This window comes from Salvelinus alpinus, chromosome 16 (genome assembly GCF_045679555.1).
Source record: "Salvelinus alpinus chromosome 16, SLU_Salpinus.1, whole genome shotgun sequence".
Classification (NCBI taxonomy): domain Eukaryota; kingdom Metazoa; phylum Chordata; class Actinopteri; order Salmoniformes; family Salmonidae; genus Salvelinus; species Salvelinus alpinus.
In genome coordinates this window covers 6,576,059-6,600,536 of record NC_092101.1, presented here as the reverse complement: position 1 = coordinate 6,600,536, position 24,478 = coordinate 6,576,059, and the positions used below count along the sequence as shown (strand labels likewise).

The window sequence follows — 24,478 nt, the reverse complement described above, 5'->3', positions numbered from 1 at the left end:
ACACAATGTAAAAGCAGTGTGGTATTAAAAACAGAACAGTGCTGGACTTCAGGAGACGAGTCATTCCGAGGAGATTATATAAAAGCGTTACAGTTTTAAACCATTGGTTTTAACATCAATGATTAATTAACCCAAATACACTTGATTTCAATTTTGTTCCTTTGTACAAGATGGTTGCATTCATCTGCAGTGAATGAAATCCAAGCACTGGCCTAGGATCTTATGAAATGCCCATTTAATTGGATCAGCAATTTGTGGATGTGCATTGAGCGTAAAAGTACTGTCTGTGTTGCTGTTCTGTGTCTCTTTTGATTTCCCTGTAAGTGTTTACATTCTCACAGATAGGACAAACAACAGCTTGATCCATCTACTGACCGAGCGTGCCTTCTGACAAGGTAATATAAAATGGGCCCTCTTTCCACTTGTGGAGCCCGACACCTTTGGCTCTCTGATATAATCCACTGGACCATGTGGCACGTACATTCGAAGGGAAAAAAAATCACTAAAATGTATTTTCTTCATGGCTGTAGACCGAGCCAGTCGATAAAATGTAGTAGTAGCTTAGCCTAGAAACAGGGCTTTGAATACCTTAGATACAATATCTAACTTTAACATAAAAAATGGGTTTCATCTAAGATGTGTGGTATCCCGGGAGGTTTACCCCGGGGGGTGGCAATAGAGGGGAGGTAAGTGCTGCGACGTTGGCTCCCTCTGCTGGGAGTACACGAGCTGGACCCCCGACACGGATAGCTCCAAATGGAGGTAATTAGGGGAAAGTGCCAACCAGCCGTGGAGGCCACATAAAAGGAGCACTGGCACACCGCGGCAGAGAACCGGGAGACCTACACAGAACCAAAGCTGAGAAGAAGGACCAAGCCAAACCTATGTGATTTTCTTTGTTATGTTTATTTTATGGCCTAGTAAAGTTGTGTTTGCTGACTAAAACCTCCTGGTCTCTGTGTTAATCTCTGCACGCTCAACCCAACACCCCGCGGTTTACCACAGACGGCTGTACATTTCTGAAGCAGTTGAGGAATATTCAAAACTACAGAACATGCAGTGTATTGCCGTGTTTGTGGTGAAGCCTGTGGGTCCACGCTGCGCAGTAACACCTCCTTACCTCTGGAGGGAGACAATAGCAGCCTGCTCGTTCTCATTCTCGGCCTGGGTGGTCCCCAACACTTGCCAAGCCTGGGGAGACAATAGGGAGCATTGAACAACAGGGTCATCACCTGGGCTTAACACCCTCTCTAGGGAGACACGGTGTGGTCCAGATGCAGAGCTCAGCACTCTCTGAAGCATAGGATGACTCACTCGCAGTCAATGCTCTAAGTACCACTCCCACAGCCGCTTCTGCCATTGGTAAAGAACAGAACAGCCAGGAAGCATCTTGTATCTCAATCAGACTGCAATACAAACTTTTGTCTGAAGTTTGTCTAAGGTGAAGTTAGGACACATCAAATGCAATTAATATTGCAAGGTGAATAGCTTTTGAGGTTTGTCTTCTTACAGAAACAGTAGTGTTCTGCCAGCCAAGTTAATTTAGGATTGCTGAGCCTCCTCCTCACTCTGGTATTGGGGGTGTCCTATTAAGATGATGCATCCTGTTCTAAAGAGCCAATAAGAATGAATTAATGAGAACAAGTTGTGGGGCATATTTCACATACTACTTTTGGAAAGGCTCACTCGAAACACTTGGCAACCAACCAAATTCATTAGGTATAACTGATAAGTTCTGAAACCCAATTTTGAATCTCCATACCATCCAAGGATTGCATTTGGACAGTTGCTGAATCTGCAATCCAAACAGACCAGATTACATGCATCTTTCAGTCTCTGTGAAGAAACATATGATCTATGCAGGTTCATCTGCATTCTGGTTTATTTTGTGAATTGACATTGATACTGAATTTGTGAGTATCGATGTCAGGGTGACATTAGCTACAAACTATCCAGAGGTCTCTGCCGCAGAGAGATAAGCAACCAAGCACGCTAGGAGGACTTTTGTGATCATATTAGTTCCATACACTGTGGAATAATTTTAGGGTATTCCCGAGTACCATTTTCTATTAATGTGGGCTCTCTGAGGCTGTAAAGAGATTACTGCTGTTACAATAGAGAGGAAATGAGCAGGAGAGAAAAACTTTAGAAAATAGCTATTACTCAACCCATTGGGAAAATTGACAATTCTCATTGGGAGATGAAGACAGCGTAGTTTTGCTACAGTAAACCACTCTATTTAACAGAATTCCCCAGTCCTCCACTAGCAATCAGCGTCGGCCACTTAGCACTCTCTGAGTGCTGACCGTACACATGATTTGTGAAGTTCTAAGTATGGTGTTATCTGAACAGGCTGATTGGCAGTTGGTTCCAGTATATTATGGTCCTGTGTGAAAGTCATGCTGGAAATGTGTGTGATTGCTGTGCCTGTGTCTCATCAGCCCCCTGTGCCTGTTCACCTCGGAGTCCTGGGGATCCTGTAAAATGGCCACCTCCAGTAACAGGACAGCGTTGGGCAGGTCTCCCTCTTTGGACTTTCGAAACCCCTCCTCAAATGCGTTGGGCCAGTCCTTGTAGGGGTTGTCAGTGTGAAAGTAGTAGCCCTGTCACCAATGGGGAATAAAATAACAGTAACGGGAACATCAGCAATGTCAGCGCTCTGACTCTGTATTTTAAAAAAATGCCGACCCTGAGCAACTTTCCTCTAGAATACAATATTTAAGCAAAACTCCCAGTGCTCTATTTTAACAAACCTAATGGTAAATCTAAGCACTGGCAGTAGCACAATAGGTTCGGGGGTGTGTCAGAAATATGTTTTCTATTTTCACAGCTGTTATTATGAGCGCAATAGCTAGCGATAGTGCGACAGGGCTGGTTTTTAAAGAATAAACAAGTTGTAGTGGTGACAAGGGCTTGGCCACTCATTGGCTAATCAAGTTGTTCCCTGGCTTAATACTGCATGCGTTTGTCCAAAGTTCTGTAGCTAATGCCGCGTTAACGTGCTAGTCAGACATTGGAACCTTAGAGTTAAAATGAACGTCAATTATTTGTGTAAAGCTTCCCATGGGTTGATTCTGGTACCTCCCAAATGGGAAACTTGGGATTCGACTCTTCTGCCTAGGTTAGCAAATCAAATTTCAGAGTTACCTAGTTCCGACTAGCAAGTGAACGACAGTCTTTGCGTTGTCATCAACTCCAATTCGACTAGGGGGCGCAAATTATCTTGTCCTAGTCCGTTGTGGATTGATACCACGGTTTATTAAGGGACAGATAAAATTTAACTCAAGGTGTCATAAAAAAATTATGTACCAACCTTCCCAACGTAAAAATGAATAAATCACAAAACCCTCCCCTTGTATTGTAAAAAAAATAAATAAATATTAATATCATACAGTGGACACCTAAACCTATAGGCCCATGTATGCAATGCCCTGATACATTCAGTGCTCAAATCTCTGACAGCTGAACCATGAGGTGGACAATCATTGTTTTAGGAAAGTAGCTTAAGTAACCAATAAGAAGAATATGCTATAAAGTTTTTCATATGCTACACATCGAAACACAGGACAGTGTTGGACGGAAACCTCGCTAATAGACACCCTAAAGACTCTGGCAAGTGCGCTAGTCCAGTGTCACTTTGATTACGCCTGCACATCATGGTTCACCAGCAGCCCCAAACATCTAAAGAATAAGCTACCAGCCAAACAAGCTTGTAAGAATTGTACTTAAACTCCCTCCTCATACTCATCTGGAGGTTGAGCATTTTTTCATCTCTATATCTGTAATGTGTCTATCTATGCAATTGTATATGTAAAAAACAAGCCCCTGACGTTATTGTGCAAAATATTTGTGTATATATGTATTTTTTTAACTGACAAATAAAATTCATCATTACAAACTGTGCAGTGGCCAATTTATGAATGTAAAGAGAAAAATCTGTTACAAAACACCAAAATGTTTAATGACATTCGGAGATTGTCAAGCCAAGCCTTCGAATACTGGGTAAGCCTACAAGGTAGGGAGGGAAGTATTTTCTGTTTATCGAGATTGACATAGTCTATTTATTGTGGTGTTGAAAACGCAAACCATGATATTGAAGTGTCCGAAGTCGGTATGCTTTGTTTATTGGTTGTGGTGCATTGGCACAGAAACCTGTTGGTGGAAAATTTGTTAGATATATTTTATATAATTTATAAATGTCGAAAATATGATTCCCCCATAGCTTATCATTGTCTGCAGCCGGCTCTGATCGTAGTGTAATGAAACAGGCAGGGAGAGTGAGCTCGCCTGTGGTGGTCAGCGAACCTTCTACCCTAGCCCGTAGCCCTGCGTGGCATCGACTGTGCCACAAAAGCATGCTGAAGTGGCAAAGATAACAGAGAGTAGCAGCAATGTAAAAGGGGGGAGGGGGCAATGCAAATAGTCTGGGTAGCCATTTGATTAGATGTTCAGGAGTCTTATGGCTTGAGGGTAGAAGCTGTTTAGAAGCCTCTTGGACCTGGACTTGGCACTCCGATACCACTTGCCGTGTGGTAGCAGAGAGAACAGTCTATGACTAAGGTGGCTAGAGTCTGACAATTTTTAGGGCCTTCCTCTGACACTGCCTGGTATAGAGGTCCTGGATAGCAGGAAGCTTGGCCCCAGTGATGTACTGGGTCATACTCACTACCCTTTATAGTGCTTTGCGGTCGGAGGCCGAGCAGTTGCCATACCAGGCAGTGATGCAATCGGTCATGATGCTCTCGATGGTGCAGCTGTAGAACCTTTTGAGGATCTGAGGACCCTCTTCACGACTGTCTAGGTGTTCTTGGAACATGTTCGTTTGTTGGTGATGTGGACACCAAGGATAGGTTGTTGTCCTAGCACCACACTGACAGGTCTCTGACCTCCCTATAGGCTGCCTCAACGTTGTCGGTGATCAGGCCCACCACTGTTGAGTCATCAGCAAACTTAATGATGGTGTTGGAGTTGTGCCTGGCCTTGCAGTCATGAGTGAACAGGGAGTACAGGAAGGGACTGAGCACGCCGTGTTGAGGATCAGCGTTGCAGACGTGTTGTTACCTACCCTTACCACCTGGGGGCGGCCCATCAGGAAGTCCAGGATCCAGTTGCAGAGGGAAGTGTTTCGTGCTAGGGTCCTTAGCTTATTGATGAGCTTTGAGGGCTCTATGGTGTTGAACGCTGAGCTGTAGTTAATGAATAGCAATCTCACATAGGTGTTCCTTTTGTCCAGGTGGGAAAGGGCAGTGTGGAGTGCAATAAAGATTCCATCATCTGTGGATTTGTTAGGGCGGTATGCAAATTGGAGTGGGTCTAGGTTTTCTGGGATAATGTTGATGTGAGGCATGATCAGCCTTTCAAAGCACTTCATGGCTACAGATGTGAGTGCTACGGGTTGGTAGTCATTTAGGCAAGTTACCTTAGTCCCTGTGCCCAAGAACACTATGGTGGTCTGCTTAACACATGTTGGTATTACAGACTTGGACAGGGAGATGTTGAAAATTTCAGTGAAGACACTTGCCAATTGTTCACCGCATGCTCGCAGTACCAGTCCTTGTAATCCATCTGGCCCTGCGGCCTTGTGAATGTTGACCTGTTTAAAGGTCTTACTCACATCGGCTGCGGAGAGCGTGATCACACATTCTTCCAGAATAGCTGGTGCTCTCATGCATGCTTCAGTGTTATTTGCCTCGAAGCGAGCATAGAAGTAGTTTGCTTGTGTCACTGGGTAGCTCTCGGCTGTGCTTCCCTTTGTAGTCTGTAATAGTTTGCAAGCCCTGCCACATCCGACGGGCATCAGAGCCGGTGTTGTACGATTCGATCTTAGTCCTGTATTGACGCTTTGCCCGTTTGATGGTTCTTAGCGGGATTTCTTATAAGCTTCTGGGTTAGAGTCCTGCTCCATGAAAGCGGCAGCTCTACCCTTTAGCTCAGTGCGGATGTTGCCTGTAATTCATGGCTTCTGGTTGGGGTATGTACGTACGGTCACTGTGGGCACGACGTCATCAATGCACTTATTGATGAAGCCAATGACTGATGTGTACTTCTCAATGCCATCGGAGGAATTCCCGGAACATATTCCAGTCTGTGCTAGCAAAACAGTCCTGTAGCTTAGCATCTGCTTCATCTGACCTCTTTTTTATTGATCGAGTCACTGGTTTTTCCTGCTTTCATTTTTGCTTGTAAGCAGGAATCAGGAGGATAGAATTATGGTCAGATTTTCCAAATGGAGGGAGAGCTTTGTATGCGTCTCTGTGTGTGGAGAAAAGGTGGTCCAGAGTTTTTCCCCTCTGGTTGCACATTTAAGATGCTGATAGAAATTTGGTTAGACGGATTTAAGTTTCCCTCCATTAAAGTCACCGGCTACTAGGAGCGCAGCCTCTGGGTGAGCGTTTTCTTGTTTGCTTATGGCGGAGTACAGCTCATTCAGTGCGGTCTTAGTGCCAGCATCAGTCTGTGGTGGTATGTAGACAGCTGTGAAAAATACAGATGAAAACTCTAGGTAGACAGTGTGGTCTACAGCTTATCATGAGATACTCTACCTCAGGCGAGCAAAACCTCGAGACTTCCTTAGATATCGTATACCCGCTGTTCAGATATCATACACCAGCTGTTTTGATATACAGTGGGGAGAACAAGTATTTGATACACTGCCGATTTTGCAGGTTTTCCTACTTACAAAGCATGTAGAGGTCTGTCATTTTTATCATAGGTACACTTCAACTGTGAGAGACGGAATCTAAAACAAAAATCCAGAAAATCACATTGTATGATTTTTAAGTAATTAATTTGCATTTTATTGCATGACATAAGTATTTGATCACCTACCAACCAGTAAGAATTCCGGCTCTCACAGACCTGTTAGTTTTTCTTTAAGAAGCCCTCCTGTTCTCCACTCATTACCTGTATTAACTGCACCTGTTTGAACTCGTTACCTGTATAAAAGACACCTGTCCACACACTCAATCAAACAGACTCCAACATCTCCACAATGGCCAAGACCAGAGAGCTGTGTAAGGACATCAGGGATAAATTGTAGACCTGTACAAGGCTGGGATGGGCTACAGGACAATAGCCAAGCAGCTTGGTGAGAAGGCAACAACTGTTGGCACAATTATTAGAAAATGGAAGAAGTTCAAGATGACGGTCAATCACCCTCGGTCTGGGGCTCCATGCAAGATCTCACCTCGTGGGGCATCAATGATCATGAGGAATGTGAGGGATCAGCCCAGAACTACACGGCAGGACCTGGTCAATGACCTGAAGAGAGCTGGGACCACAGTCTCAAAGAAAACCATTAGTAACACACTACGCCGTCATGGATTAAAATCCTGCAGCGCACGCAAGGTCCCCCTGCTCAAGCCAGCGCATGTCCAGGCCCGTCTGAAGTTTGCCAATGACCATCTGGATGATCCAGAGGAGGAATGGGAGAAGGTCATGTGGTCTGATGAGACAAAAATAGAGCTTTTTGCTCTAAACTCCACTCGCCGTGTTTGGAGGAATAGAAGGATGAGTACAACCCCAAGAACACCATCCCAACCGTGAAGCATGGAGGTGGAAACATCATTCTTTGGGGATGCTTTTCTGCAAAGGGGACAGGACGACTGCACCGTATTGAGGGGAGGATGGATGGGGCCATGTATCGCGAGATCTTGACCAACAACCTCCTTCCCTCAGTAAGAGCATTGAAGATGGGTCGTGGCTGGGTCTTCCAGCATGACAACGACCCGAAACACACAGCCAGGGCAACTAAGGAGTGGCTCCGTAAGAAGCATCTCAAGGTCCTGGAGTGGCCTAGCCAGTCTCCAGACCTGAACCCAATAGAAAATCTTTGGAGGGAGCCGAAAGTCCGTATTGCCCAGCGACAGCCCCGAAACCTGAAGGATCTGGAGAAGGTCTGTATGGAGGAGTGGGCCAAAATCCCTGCTGCAGTGTGTGCAAACCTGGTCAAGAACTACAGGAAACGTATGATCTCTGTAATTGCAAACTAAGGTTTCTGTACCAAATATTCAGTTCTGCTTTTCTGATGTATCAAATACTTATGTCATGCAATAAAATGCAAATTAATTACTTAAAAATCATACAATGTGATTTTCTGGATTTTTGTTTTAGATTCCTTCTCTCACAGTTGAAGTGTACCTATGATAAAAATTACAGACCTCTACATGCTTTGTAAGTAGGAAAACCTGCAAAATTGTCAGTGTATCAAATACTTGTTCTCCCCACTGTACATAGTCCACCGCCCCTTGTCTTACCAGATGCTGCTGTTTTGGCCTGCCGATACAGCGTATAACCAGCCAGCTGTATGTTGATAATGTCGTCGTTCAGCCACGACTCCGTGAAGCATAAGATACTACAGTTTTGAATATCCCATTGGTAGTTTAATCTTCCACGTATGTCATAGATTTGATTTTCCAAAGATTGCATGTTTGCTAGCAGAATGGAAGGAAGTGGGGTTTATTCGATCGCCTACAAATTCTTAGAAGGCAGCCCGCCCTATGGCCCCTTTTTCTCCGCCTTCTCTTCACGCAAATTACGGGAATCTGAGCCTGTTCCCGGGAAAGCGGTATACAGTATCATTCACATCGGGCTTGTCGGACTTGTCAAAGGAAAAACATGATTTTGCCAGTCCGTGGTGAGTAATCACAGTTCTGATGTCCAGAAGATATTTTCGGTCATAAGAGATGGTAGCAGCAACATTATGTACAAAATAAGTAAAAAAATAAGTTACAAACAACGCAAAGAAAGAAACAAAAAAACACAATTGGTTAGGAATACGTAAAACGTCAAAACAGTTGTTATTTGTGGTAGTAAACATTATTTTTAGTTAATTCTATGAGGGTCGAGGGTGTTCAATTTATTTTACAATACAAGTGGAGGGTCATGCATTATTTTTATGACACCTTGAGTTGGATTAGCCCCCCCAGTAAATGTCGACCTGTCTCTAACATTATGGAAGCACTGGGTTAAATCAGTTCATACTGTATATACAGCACATCTGTATATCATCAAGTTCATAGGCTATATTTCCCCTTCATTAAGTAGAACATGTCCACATGCCAATTATTTGTTTCCTTCGCATCTAAACAGGGTGTATAGACAGAGTACTATGAAAGCAGAGGTTAAAGGTGAAAATAGTAACCTTCTCGTGAGGCGACACACTGGAGGGGGTCTGGGCCTGCTCGTTCTCCGTTAACCAGTTCCGTCGCGCTAGCTCCTCCCACTCTGCCTGCATCTTGTCCCAGAACTCTGTGTCTGACTGTGGAGAGATGGTGTTTTGAGGGTGGGAGAAAGGGAAAGGTGGGCGGATTAGAAAACAGAGGACTGGTAGCTTTAATACTTTGAGAATGCTGCATTCCCCCGCCACAGAAATGTCACCTCCATCTCACTCTTTCATTGGCGGGTTGTGTAATGTATGGACTTCTGGTGACTAATCACCATTACCTGTAAAGGCAGCGTTCAAATGTCAAAAATTTGCTAGACCTTTGTCCTTTCAGTTGTTGACATTTCAGTAATGGATTGATGTCGAGGAATTTGCACTGTATGTGCAAAGCTCTAGACACAACAAACAGACACCTCGATTGGTGTTATAACTACATATCCTTTGATGCCAAAATAGCAGGTGTAGAGGCCACACCTTTTCCTTAGGTCACACCTTCTTGTATTTGTAGTGGTGGAATGCTGACCAATTGTTTGTCATGGTTTTGATTGGGAGGATGGAACTCAATTGCTTGATCATTCCTAGATAAAGGGAAAGATGTTTGAAAAAGGGAAGCTTTCTGGTCTGGGTAATTCTCCAGGTGCTGATTTGTTACTGTTGTGATTCTAGCTAGTACAGTGGGGCAAAAAAGTATTTAGTCAGCCACCAATTGTGCAAGTTCTCCCACTTAAAAAGATGAGAGGCCTGTAATTTTCATCATAGGTACACTTCAACTATGACAGACAAAATGAGAAGAAAAAAAATCCAGAAAATCACATTGTGTGATTTTTAATAAATTTATTTGCAAATTATGGTGGAAAATAAGTATTTGGTCACCTACAAACAAGCAAGATTTCTGGCTCTCACAGACCTGTAACTTCTTCTTTAAGAGGCTCCTCTGTCCTCCACTCGTTACCTGTATTAATGGCACCTGTTTGAACTTGTTATCAGTATAAAAGACACCTGTCCACAACCTCAAACAGTCACACTCCAAACTCCACTATGGCCAAGACCAAAGAGCTGTCAAAGGACACCAGAAACAAAATTGTAGACCTGCACCAGGCTGGGAAGACTGAATCTGCAATAGGTAAGCAGCTTGGTTTGAAGAAATCAACTGTGGGAGCAATTATTAGGAAATGGAAGACATACAAGACCACTGATAATCTCCCTCGATCTGGGGCTCCACGCAAGATCTCACCCCGTGGGGTCAAAATGATCACAAGAACGGTGAGCAAAAATCCCAGAACCACACGGGGGGACCTAGTGAATGACCTGCAGAGAGTTGGGACCAAAGTAACAAAGCCTACCATCAGTAACACACTACGCCACCAGGGACTCAAATCCTGCAGTGCCAGACGTGTCCCCCTGCTTAAGCCAGTACATGTACAGGCCCGTCTGAAGTTTGCTAGAGAGCATTTGGATGATCCAGAAGAAGATTGGGAGAATGTCATATGATCAGATGAAACCAAAATATAACTTTTTTGGTAAAAACTCAACTCGTCGTGTTTGGAGGACAACGAATGCTGAGTTGCATCCAAAGAACACCATACCTACTGTGAAGCATGGGGGTGGAAACATCATGCTTTGGGGCTGCTTTTCTGCAAAGGGACCAGGACGACTGATCCGTGTAAAGGACAGAATGAATGGGGCCATGTATCGTGAGATTTTGAGTGAAAACCTCCTTCCATCAGCAAGGGCATTGAAGATGAAACGTGGCTGGGTCTTTCAGCATGACAATGATCCCAAACACACCGCCCGGGCAACGAAGGAGTGGCTTCGTAAGAAGCATTTCAAGGTCCTGGAGTGGCCTAGCCAGTCTCCAGATCTCAACCCCATAGAAAATCTTTGGAGGGAGTTGAAAGTCCGTGTTGCCCAGCAACAGCCCCAAAACATCACTGCTCTAGAGGAGATCTGCATGGAGGAATGGGCCAAAATACCAGCAACAGTGTGTGAAAACCTTGTGAAGACTTAAAGAAAACGTTTGACCTCTGTCATTGCCAACAAAGGGTATATAACAAAGTATTGAGATAAACTTTTGTTATTGACCAAATACTTATTTTCCACCATAATTTGCAAATAAATTTATTAAAAATCCTACAATGTGATTTTCTGGAGAAAAAAAATCTCATTTTGTCTGTCATAGTTGAAGTGTACCTATGATGAAAATTACAGGCCTCTCTCATCTTTTTAAGTGGGAGAACTTGCACAATTGGTGGCTGACTAAATACTTTTTTGGCCCACTGTATGTTTTATGGTCCAACCTTTCAAGGGATTGCTGATTTTTCTGTTCTCTAAATTATTTTATGGATCGCAACGGGCCGTCAAATGAAAATCAAGTGGATGCAGAGAACTTCCTCCTGGTGAGATCTGTACTTTAGTTTCTCTCCTATAGTCGGAATTTGGCAAATAGTGCATTATGTGTGTCATGATTTACTGTCTTTCTAGTCATTTTTTTGGTATCATGGTAAAATGGGAGTTAAACTACATTTCAGTTAGGATGGTCAGAAAACACAAATTACATCAAATGCTTGTTACAAATTGAGGCAGGTATCGAATCTCTTCATTTGGACAGAAACAGGTCATGAGAAGTGTTGTGCTGATGTTGCTTTTTTGTCTGACTTTGTCCAAGCATACAGGCCATGTCTATTAGCCCTCGCCTTACAGCTAAGGTACAGCTGAGGCCAAGGACCTCCAAGCATGTCACTGTCGATACCACCATGGGCCAGTGAGCAAAGAGAAAAATGAGAAAAGTGAGCAAGTCATCTGCTTTCAAAGAGCAAACGTTTCCGACACCTCCAGAAACCTGAAAATAGAGTGCATTTTGACATGTCTATGACTTGCCAATCAAATTCCTGCCAAGACGAATTCGACACTTTAGGCTACAGATGTCAGATCTTAACTTGATCACTCTTTTGTCAAGGAGAATTTTCCTGCGGCATCAGGAAATTCAAATGAGCCTTGGGATTCCTTGAAAATGTGCAGTTCTCTTTATCTCCATGTAGGGGCAGTCGAGTCATTGGGATCAGGCCTGCTATCAAAATAATACATTATCTCTCACTTGCTCAAACGCTAGGCCTAGGTCCTATTACTGAAACATTTAACTCCCAAAAATGTATCATCTGAAAGGGAGCCATACATAACAATCATCGTTTTATATAGCTTAATAACAAGATAGATATTAGTCTCCACTAGGCTACGATATACAAGTGCAAAGTGTATCCTAAGTTTACACATGAACTGTCAACATTTAGTTTAATTGTGGCCTGGGGTGGTCTAGCGGTTCAGACGCTCCCTTCAGGGCACACATATAGGCCTACTGTGTAGGTCTGGGTTCGATTCCGGCCCAAGCCCTTCTGGCACAAATAACTCAATCCCCCGAATGACTTCTTTTAGTTAGACATTTCAAATATGGACAGTCCAAGGATATTTTACCCCCAATCTTGAAAAGAAATGATCATACAAGACACTTTTGTATAGCATAAATAGTAACCAAATAAAATGACAGTAGGCTACACCAACATTAGTTTCCATTCATATAAAGTGCCACAGTAGATTTACCGTTGTAAACAAGGAAGTTGTTCCGATGACAATACCAACCAGAGGGCGAACATATCTTGAAAGACTTTGGTTGCAAGCAGGGAGTAAGAGGTGGGAGTAAGAGGTGAAGCAAGATGGCTCATTCTCGCCAAAATCTGTCCAGAATAAGCTCAATGCGTTTCTATGGGCTTAATATGCAGACCTATGCTTGTGGAGACATGAGCATTTCGTCATTATATACAGATCTCTGACTAAGGTAACACCGACATCATCTTTTAGGGAGCGGTAATGATGTGGCCATTAATGGTTGCAATTGAGATCAGCTGTGTGGGTGAATTTAGCGCATATTGATGGTTTAACGAGATATCAACTGGCGATACTCGATGGTTGCAATAGGGCCCTTGCTTTTTGATTATATTCCAATAGTCTACATTTTGTAGGCTACCCGTTAGCCTATCTATTGTCACATCATGAAAGGTGTGAAAACCGATAATAGGATGTTTGTAGGTCTACTGTAGAAAGATAAACTTTCCTCCAGTGTGTACGCTCGCCCACATTTATAGTTAGGCTATGTATAATTTGCAGAGGTGTGTAGAGTACTGAAAATCTATACTGTTACTTAGATTGTAACCTGAGGATCACACAGACACTGAAGCTACCACAATTGTATTCAGCCTAATGCTTGCCTTGAACATATAATAAAACAATTGATGTAAAGAAACAGATTTTCCCTCGCGAAAAATACATCTACCCCCTACAAAAATGTAAATGTGTTATTATTCACATAAGAATTCACACGAGACGCTCTGTAGCCTACATGGGCTACTTGAACTGACACATTAAACAAAAATATAAACGCAACATGTAAAATAAAAGATCCCAGAAATCTCCATACGCACAAAAAACTTCTAATTTCTCTCAGATTTTGGGCACAAATTTGTTTACATCCCTGTTAGTGAGCATTTCTCCTTTGCCAAGATAATTCATCCACCTGACAAGTGTTGCATATCAAGAAATCATTAAACAGCATCATCATTACACAGATTAACCTTGTGCTGGGGACAATAAAAGACCATTCTAAAATGTGCAGATTTGTTACCCAACAAATGCCACAGATGTCTCAAGTTGAGGGAGTGTGCAATTGGCATGCTGACTGCAGGAATGTTCACCAGAACTGTTGCCAGATAATTGAATGTTAATTTCCCTACCATAAGCCGCCGCCAATGTAATTTTTGGAATTTGGCAGTACGTCCAACCGGCCTCACAACCGCAGACCACGTGGGATTGTCACGTGGGATTGTCTGAGACCAGCCACCCGGACAGCTAATGAAACGTCTGTAATAAAGCTCTTTTGTGGGGAAAAACTCATTCTGATTGGCTGGCCCTGGCTCCGCAGTTGGTGGGCCTATGCCCTTCCAGGCCCACCCGTGTCTGCGCGCCTGCCCAGTCATGTGAAATCCATAGATTAGGGCCTAATTAATTTATATCAGTTGACGGATTTCCTTATATGAACTAACTCAGTAAAATCATTGACATTGTTGCATGTTGCCTTTATATTTTTGTTCAGTATATATTATTCTACAGCCTACAAACACCGCTTCCATCTGCATTCAGGCGGCGATTCTAAATATTTTCCTCCAGCGACGAAAGGGGTCAAATTAAGATCCGACATCCTTACCAACTGACTCGGTTGCTTTCTGATTCACTGTCCCAGCCAGAGACTGATAGAATGCTATTTTGCTATTTCTTCTCTTAAAGGGTAATTTCACCGCTGCTCGTTCACTGTATATGTTCATAAATATGACATATTTGTCATAAAAATCACTACACACAAATACAAGCGTTTCTGCATCTCACCGGTAGAAAAGGGCCATCTGTGTTTTCTGATTGTAGGCAAACCACAATATCCAGAATTCGGTAACACTTTACAATAAGGTTCCATTTGTAAAGGGTTTATAAAGGGTTTGTAATTACGTTAATGGTTATTTAATCATTTGTAGATGCTTTATAAACCATTAAATGGGTTATAACAAATTGGTTAAAAAAATTGTGCGCTAGCCAGTCAGTGCTTGTCAAATAGTTAGTCACTATTTACCTCCAGCTATTAACCATTAATAAATGCACTTACAAATGCGTATAATATATTACCCTTATGTATCATCATGCAACCTTATTTTCAAATGGTTGCACAGTTAAATAAAATTGTTATTTTCTCATTTTTGTGTAATACATTGTTGCTGTGTCCCAGGAACAGAAATAGTCGGTTTTCAGACCAATGGTTAACTCCCATAATGTGTCTTGCACAGGAGGTTGGTGGCACCTTAGTTGGGGAGGACGCACTCGTGGTATAGGCTAGAGCAGAATAGGTGGAATGGTATCAAACACATGGTTTGATGCCATTTCATTAGCTATATTATGAGCCATCCTCCCCTCAGCAGCCTCCCACTGGTGTCTTGCCCCATCTGAAACCCTGATGATGCATTGGTACATTTATTTATTCCAGGAATTAAGGCTTCATCTCAAGATCAAGCCATATTATTGGTGCATTTATAAATGGATAATAACTAAGTAAATATTGGCTCAATATTTGGCAAACACTGACCAGTTATTGCACTATTTTTACCAATGCGATATAACCAATTATTAATGGCTTATAATGCAATTTCCAAATGATTAAATAACCGTAATTATAACCCCTTAATAAACAATTTACAAATGGAACCTTATTGTAAAGTGTTACTCAGAATTCATAGCGATTTCTGGATGTGGTACCGCCCCTGTCAAGGTGGATCCGTTTGAGGTAGCGAACGTTACTCACTGGACCAGCCACTCATTCATGGAACATCGGCTTGTGAAGAACTATTTATTTATATTTTTGTGTCGACAACAGCTAAAATTAAGTCATGGTGTGGTGCTTAGTACCTGGATGTGCAAGCTACAAGCATGCACAGGCTGCTAGGGTAACATTTCATCGATTACCTTACTAAGAAGTCGAGCAGAGGTAACTAGCTGACAAACTACATTTGTTAATATGCTGGCTAGACATTCCAAAGCAAATCAATGTAATTAGCCAGCTGTTATCTGGCGACGTAACTTGTAACTTTGCGAGCTAACTTTAGCTACCTTAGGTTACGTTAGCTACAGCCTACCGGACTATATCTAACCGTTAGCTAACTAACTACCCAGAGGCTAACGTGACAAGCCTATCAACATCTGTAGCGACATCAACATCAAGCGCAGCACCAGGAACTAGTGTTTGCTAAATCTTACCATGACTCCATGAATAAATATAAATACACTGGAGCTGGGCATAAACATGGTCCGTGTTTTGTTGTCATAGTTGGTGAGTTTATAAGTAGGCTACAACTTCTGTATTATGGAGTGTTCATTGATTGTTTAAGCAAAGCGTGTTCTAAATTGGAGAAAAGCAGTTATTAGTAAGGAGGAAAGGGTGTGGGTGACTGACTGACTGGTGTCAGTATTGTGTGTGAAGGTTAGGCGGCATGTTCTATTGACACGAGGGCGATGGGTGGATATAGTACCTTGTGAGTGTGTATTGGTGACAAAATAGTAAAATGTTGGCTAACCACTGACTAGTGTATGCCCTACAGACTAATCTTGCTACTGCTGATGAACATGACACCAGCTTTAGTAATACAGATCCTGTAGACCAGGGGTCTCAAACTCATTCCATGGAGGGCCTAGTGTCTGCTGCCCCCCCCCCCCCCCTTTCAATTAAGACCTAGACAAGCAGGTGAGGGGAGTTCCTGACTAGTGGCAAAAACCTGCAGACACTTGGCCCTCCGTGGAATGAGTTTAACACCTGTGCTGTAGACCCATTGGATGAAAGCTTTCAGCCGGGAACAAGCTCAACATCATCTGACTTGGAAGAGGAAAAGACTGCACAGGGCTGGCAAGAGCAAAAGTGTATAGTCTGAATCCAAGGTCATGAGCGCATTAAATTCTGCCAGACCAGCTGACATTGCCCAAAACGAGGTTCACTAGCTGAAGAACATTCCGGACCCGGTCTGGAACAAAGCCAACACAACATTAATTTTCAGTAAGACTGATGTTATAGAATGCCTAGTATGCTCACAACTTCATTGTGGTATAGATATTGCTAGCTCTGTACATTATGTATATAATGGAGTTTGATATAAAGTCTTATTTTCTGCAAGTGTACTGACGAATGTCTAAATCGGGGGTGGGCAAAGTTTTTGGCTCGAGGGCCACATTGGGAGTTTGAAATTCAACGGAGAGACGCATTTTTTGGGGGACCAATTGTTTGTTAAAATCAATTTGCAGGGGCCTCCCGAGTGGCACAGCGGTCTATGGCATTGCAGTGCTTGAAGTGTCACTATAGACCCGGGTTCGATACCTGGCTGTGTCACAGCTGGCTGTGACTGGGAGGCCCATGAAGCGGTGCACAATTGGCCCAGCGTCGTCCGGGTTAGGAGAGGGTTTGGCAGGCTGAGATTTTCTTGTCCCATCGCTCTCTAGCCACTCCTGTAGCGGGCCGGGTGCATGCACGCTGACACGGTCGCCAGGTGTACGGTGTTTCCTCCGACACATTGGTGCGGCTGGCTTCCGGGTTAAGCGGGCATTTTGTCAAGAAGCAGTTCGGCTTGGCTGGGTCGTGTTTTGGAGGATGCCACTGTTCTCGACCTTCGCCTCTCAGCGATGGGACAAGACTAACTACCAATTGGATACCACTAAATATTATTATGTCTCGCGGGCCGGATTGAAGTGCCCAGCCTTTGCCTCCCCCCCCATTGTGAAATATATTTGGCATTAACTAGCTACAATCTTACTGCTAAAACAAATAATGGCGGGAGTTGATGTATCATTTCAACTTTAATTTGTTGGCAAGTAAACATGTTTCAATAAAACCGATTTAGTCTGTCAATATACGATAAGTAGACATGGCTTGTATTCAAGTCAAAGGTTATTTCCTCTGGAGAGATTTTCAAAGCAGTATGCAGGAACAGTTATGGCAATGTATACAGTAGAAGAAAAGTATACTACTGGCTATAATAAATACTACAGTTCTACAAAGGGACTACTTGCATATGATATGGTGTGTTTGGGGGTGCAGTTAAGTGTTCAAAGTCACTTTGGTACAAGGGGAGATTGTTGTTATGGACCTTTCACAGCTCCTCTTGAGTTGCTTGAATGGCCCCAACACCACATGAAGGCAAGGGCATTTTCGGTGTCCTGTGCCTAGCTTTTCCACCACCTAGAACAAACTCCAAAAAGCATCTGTAGGCCACCAAGCGGTATTGTCTGTAAGAGAATGACAACACTATTAGGACTTTCATAGGCAATCATTGTGTACTGTCTGTATTCCTACTGTAGCAGCACGATACAAATAATGGCATTGGACGGGATGGCTGCCGTTTTACAGGCTCCTAACCAACTGTGCTATTTTGTTAGTTTTTTCGCATTGTTTGTAACTTATGTACATAAAGTTGCTGCTACTGTCTCTTATGACCGAAAAGAGCTTCTGGACATCAGAACAGCGACTACTCACCTCGAACTGGACAAATATTTTTTCTTTAACGAGTCCGACACGAAGGATATACTGCTTTCCGGAGAACATGTCCACATCCCGTCATTCGCATGAAGAAAATATGGAGATACTGAGGGAGAAGGTCGGGATACAAAGCTCTCCCTCACCCTCCATTTGGAAAATCTGACCATAATTCTATCCTCCTGATTCCTGTATAAAAGCAAAAACTAAAGCAGGAACTACCAGTGAATCGCTCAATAAGAGTGGTCTGATGACGCAGATGCTAAGCTACAGGACTGTTTTGCGAGCTCAGATTAGAATATGTTCCATGATTCATCCAATGGTATTAAGGAGTATACCACCTCAGTCACCGGCTTCATCAATAAGACCATTGAGGGCGTCATCCCCGCAGTGACCGTACGTACATATTCCAACCAGAAGCCATGGATTACAGGTAATATCCGCACCGAGTTAAAGACTAGAGCTGCCGCTTTCAAGGATCGGGACACTAATCCGGACACTTATAAGAAATCCCGCTATGCCCTCAGGCAAACCATCAAACAAGCAGAGTGTCAACGCAGGACTAAGATTGAATTCTACTACACCGGCTCTGATGTTTGTCAGATGTGGCAGGGCTTGCAAACTAATTCGGACTACAACGGGAAACCCAGTTACAAGCTTCCAAGTGACACGAGCCTACCAGATGAGCTAATGTATGAGAGCACCAGCTATTCCCGGACGACTGTGTGATCACGCTCTCCGTAGCCGATGTGAGCAAGACCTTTTAACAGGTCAACATTCACAAGGCCGCTGGTCCAGACGGATTACCAGGGCATATTATCAAAGCATGCGCGGACCAACTGGCAAGTGTCTTCACTGACATTTTCAATCTCTCCCTGACCGAGTCTGTAATACCCACATGTTTCAAGCAGACAACCATAGTCCCTGTGCCCAAGAATGCGAAGGTAACCTCCCTAAATGACTTCCACTCCGTAGCACACACTGGTAGCCATGAACTGCTTTGAAAGGCTGGTCATGGCTCACATCAACACCATCATCCCGGAAACCCTAGATCCACTCCAATTCGCATACCGCCCCAAAAGATCCACAGGTGACTCAATCTCAATAGCACTCCATACTGCCCTTTCCCACATAGACATAAAGAACACCTACTGTATGTGAGAATGCTGTTCATGGACTACAGTTCAGCGTTCAACACCATAGTGCCCACACAGCTCATCACTAAGCTAAGGACCCTGGGACTAAACACCTCCCTCTGCAACTGGATCCTGGACTTCCTGACGGGCTGCCCCCAGATGGTAAGGGTAGGCAACAACACGTCTGCCACGCTGATCCTCAACACCGGTTCCCCTCAGGGAGTACAGGAGGAGACTAAGCACGCACCCCTGTTCACTCCCGACTGGGTGGCCAAGCACGACTCCAACCCCATCATTAAGTTTGCTGATGACACAATAGTGGTAGGTTTGATCACCGACAAGGATGAGACAGCCTATAGGGAGGAGGTCAAAGACCTGTCAGTGTGGTGCCAGGCCAACAACCTCTCCCTCAATGTGAGCAAGACAAAGGAAATGACAGTGGACTACAGGAAAAGGAGGGCCGAACAGGCCCCCCATTTACATCGACGGGGCTGAAGTGAAGCGGGTTGAGAGCTTCAAGTTCCTTGGTGTCCACATCACCAACAAACAAACTATCATGTTCCAAACACACCAAGCCAGTTGTGAAGAGGGCACAACAACACCTTTCCCCCCTCAGGAGACTGAAAAGATTTGGCATGGGTCCTCAGATCCTCAAAAGGTTCTACAGCTGCACCATCGAGAGCATCCTGACCGGTTGCATCACTGCCTGGTATGGCAACTGCTGACCCCCCTTTGTTTTTACACTGCTGCTACTCACTGTTTATCATCTGTGAATAGTCACTGTACACCTACCTACATGAACAAATTACCTTGACTAACCTGTACCCCCACACATTTACTTGGTACCGGGCCCCCTATATATAGCCTTGTTATTGTTATTTATTTTTACTTTATTTAGTAAATATTTTCTTAACTCTATTTCTTGAAATGCACTGTTGGTTAAGGGCTTGTAAGTAAGCATTTCACGGTAAGGTCTACGACCTGTTGTATTCGGCGCATGTGACAAATACAATTTGATTATTTTGTTACGTTCCCCATCAATAAAAACAAAAATGTTGCTGAATAGAAAGGGGAACTAACAAAGTCACTGACAACAAAAACAAAGCAGGTGGGGTTATGAAAGACTAATGGGGGTGTCCACTGAAAGTTGAATAGCAACAACGAACCTAAAAGCAATCCACCTCCCCAATTGGCTGCTGACGTTGAGACAAATTGTGAAACCTCACTGGCTCAGTTTGGGATGAAATGGGAGGGAATGCCTCAGGTGGAGAGAATACGGTGTGTCGTAGCTAAGCTTTGTGGGAGCAGGAAGGTAGTGGAATTGAGATACTTATAGCATGACAAAGACTTGTTGTAGAATCCAGTGAGGGAGAGGGTTTATATTAGTCTTTAACCCTTAGAAATGGATTGCTACTGATATGTCGCTTTGGAATGTTGTGTACAGAGTCAATTCAACCCATGGACAAGGAATTTGAATGCTAATAATCGTGGGGCGAGGGTCATTTCTGTTTACGTGCATAATAGTTTTGAGATCATAAAAGATTTTAGGAATCAAAATACTTTTCTGTCAGTCTGTTTAAGATGGAGATTTTTTTGCATGGGCTGCATCTCAATCCACCACTTCTGCCGACGTCGGCCTTCCGCGTCTGCAGTGGAAGGTGGCAGAACTACAGCGTTGTTTGTCAGACCAGGAAGTCTAAAATGTAGAGTCTGAACGGTTTGAGCTAGAAACAAATATGACCCCACTATGGAAAGCTGAGACTCTCACAAAGTTCTCCAATTTGCTCCATGGGACTCGTCTGAAGTCGGTACTGCTGATGGACCAACTTCTGTCTGTATTGTAGCGTCCGAATTGTTTGGGCTACAAACTACATATAAACACGCAACATACGCAACAATTTCAAAGATTTTACTGAGTTACAGTTCATATAAGGAAATCAATCAATTGAAATTAATTCATTAAGCCCTAATGTATGGATTTCACATGACTGGGAATACAGATATACATCCGTTGGTCACAGATATCACCCTCCCCCCAAAGAAAACGCCAGTATCTGGTGTGACCACCATTTGCATTATGTAGAACAACATTTCCTTCGCATAGAGTTGATCAGGCTGTTGATTGTGGCCTGTGGAATATTGTCCCAGTCCCAGTCTTCAATGGATGTGCGAAGTTGCTGGATATTGGTGGGAACTAGAACACATTGTCATATACGTCAATCCAGAGCATCCCAAACATGCTCAATGGGTGACACGTCTGGTGAGTATGCAGGCCATGGAAGAACTGGGACATTTTCAGCTTCCAGGAATTGTGTACAGATCCTTGCGACATTTATCACTCTGAAACATGAGGTGATGGCGGCTGATGAATGGCACGACAATGGGACTCACAATCTCTTCACGGTATCTTTGTGCATTCAAATTGCCATCGATAAAATACAATTGTGTTTGTAGTCCATAGCTTATAACCCCACCACCACCATGGGGCACTCTTATCACAACATTGACATAAGCAAAGTGCTCTCCCGCAAAACACCATACACGCTGTTTGCCATCTGCCCGGTACAGTTGAAACTGGGATTCATCCGTAAAAAGCACACTTTTCCAGCATACCAGTGGACGTCGAAAGTGAGCATTTGCCCACTGAAGTCTGTTACGAAGCCGAACTACAGTCAGGTCGAGACCCTGGTGAGGACGACGAGCATGAAGATGAGCTTCCCTGAGACGGTTGTGCAAAAGTTGTGCAAACCTACAGTTTCATCAGCTGTCCAGGTGGCTGGTCTCAGACAATCCCACAGGTGAAGAAGTCGGATGTGGATGTCCTGGGCGTTACACGTGGTCTGCGGTTGTGAGGCCGGTTGGACGTACTGTCAAATTCCCAAAAATGACATTGGAGGCGGCTTACGGTAGAGAAATGAACATTCAATTATCTGGCAACAGCTCTGGTGAACATTCCTGCAGTCAGCATGCCAATTGCACGCTCCCTCAACTTGAGACGCACTGTGGCATTGTGTTGTGACCAAACTGCACATTTTAGAGTGGCCTTTTATTGTCCCCAGCAAAAGGTGTACTTGTGTAATGATCATGCTGTTTAATCAGCTTCTTGATATGCAACAACTGCCAGGTGGATTAATTATCTTGGCAAAGGAGAAATGCTCACTAACAGGGAGGTAAACAAATTTGTGCAATTTTTTTATTTTTATAAATGAGCTTCTTGTGCATTTGGAACATTTCTGGAATCTTTTATTTTAGCTCATGAAACCAACACTTTACATGTTGTAAAGTTCAGTGTAGTTGGCATGGGTCTTTACGTTACAACATTAAACCAAACAGACTTGATTTACTGTTTAACGGATGCCCCGCTTCACTTTTCTCCCCTCAGTTTTGTTTTGAAGATGTAATATTTTTTGGCGGGCCAATTTATTCGGTGCTATGTTCATATAATGCACTGTCCTCTCTCCCTTGAGAATTTCGCAAGCTGATGTGCGAGAATCAAAGACCAGATCACACTCTCGGATCATGTTCAGGCCTCTGATTGGACACTGACACACACTATTCGGACCTGTATGTGCTGATGTTTCAACTCTCTCGCATGCCAGGAAGCATGGCTGAAGCCGGCGCAAATTCCTTATATTTATTTGTCCCGTCCCTCTTTATAAACATAGTCTGATAAATTCATGGTTAATGCATAATTTTCTGACCTATTAGAAGCAATTAACCTGTCTAGCCCCGGGGTTCCCCCCCCACATTCCACTGAAAAGGCAGCGCACGAAATTAAAAAAATATTTTTTAGAAATATTTAACTTTCACACATTAACAAGTCCAATACAGCAAATGAAAGATAAACATCTTGTGAATCCAGCCAACATGTCCGATTTTTGTAATGTTTTACAGCGAAAACACCATGTATATTTATGTTAGTTCACCACCAAATACAAAAAAGCAGACATTTCTTTCACAGCACAGGTAGCTTGCACAAAACCCCCAAATAGAGATAGAATTAATCACTAACCTTTGAAATTCTTCATCAGATGAGTCATATAACATCATGTTACACAATACATTTATGTTTTGTTCGATAATGTGCATATATATATATTTAAAAAATCTCAGTTTACATTGGCGCGTTACATGCAGTAATGTTTTGATTCCAAAACATCCGGTGATTTTGCAGAAATACTCATAATAAACATTGATAAAAGATGCAAGTGTTATTCACATAATTAAAGATAAACTTATCCTCTATGCAACCGCTGTGTCAGATTTCAAAATAAACTTTACTGAAAAAGATTAATCTGAGAACGGCGTTTAGAGCACATTCCAGCCAAAGAAATAGTCACCATTTTGGCGTCAAGAAAAGCTACAAAAACACTATAAATATGCACTTACCTTCGAATAACTTCATCTGAAGGCACTCCCAGGATTCCCAGATCGACAATAAATGACTGAAAAGTTCCACTTGTTAGCATGTTCATCCCAGGAATCCATTTCATGATGCACGAACAATCCATCCAGACAAAAACTCAAAAAGTTCCGTTACACGTCGTAGAAACAGGTCAAATGATGTTTGCAATCCATATTTAGTATGTGTTTTACATTAATCATCAATAAGGATCCAACCGGAGAATTTCATTGTCTGAAGAAAGAGCATTGGCACCAGAGCTCTCTCTCTCCCTCGCGCGCAAATCCCGACTGAGAATTTCTGACGACCACTCACTAGAACAGCTCCCATGAGCCCCTCCTTTATAGTAGAATAATAAGACTAAAATCGAAAGACGACGACATCTAGTGGAAGCCCTAGGCAGTGTTTGTTCAGCCATATCTAGACAGGGTACCATACCATTTGTTTTGAAAATCGACTTCTCATTTCCTGTTTTGACCTCTTCTCAGGTTTTTGTCTGCCAAATGAGTTCTGTTATACCTACAGAAATAATTCAAACAGTTTTAGAAACTTCAGAGTGTTTTCTATACAATAGTAATAATAATATGCATGTATTACCTTCTGGGACAGAGTAGAAGGACATTTCGTTTGGGCACGCAATTTGTTCAAAGTGGAAACACTACCCCCTATCCGTA

The 24,478-nt window shown here is 43.1% G+C and overlaps 1 protein-coding gene across 1 annotated transcript in view; it reads right to left on the bottom strand.

The window, feature by feature from the left end:
• LOC139540694 (PEX5-related protein-like) overlaps positions 1-24,478 on the bottom strand; it is a 182,036-nt gene that overhangs the window by 9,206 nt on the left and 148,352 nt on the right. The window contains exons 9-11 of the mRNA XM_071344561.1: positions 9,143-9,259; positions 2,460-2,603; positions 1,121-1,191 (exon numbers count right to left, since the gene is read on the bottom strand). Coding sequence (XP_071200662.1) covers positions 1,121-1,191; positions 2,460-2,603; positions 9,143-9,259 — 332 coding nt within the window. The remainder of the gene's footprint in view (positions 1-1,120; positions 1,192-2,459; positions 2,604-9,142; positions 9,260-24,478) is intronic.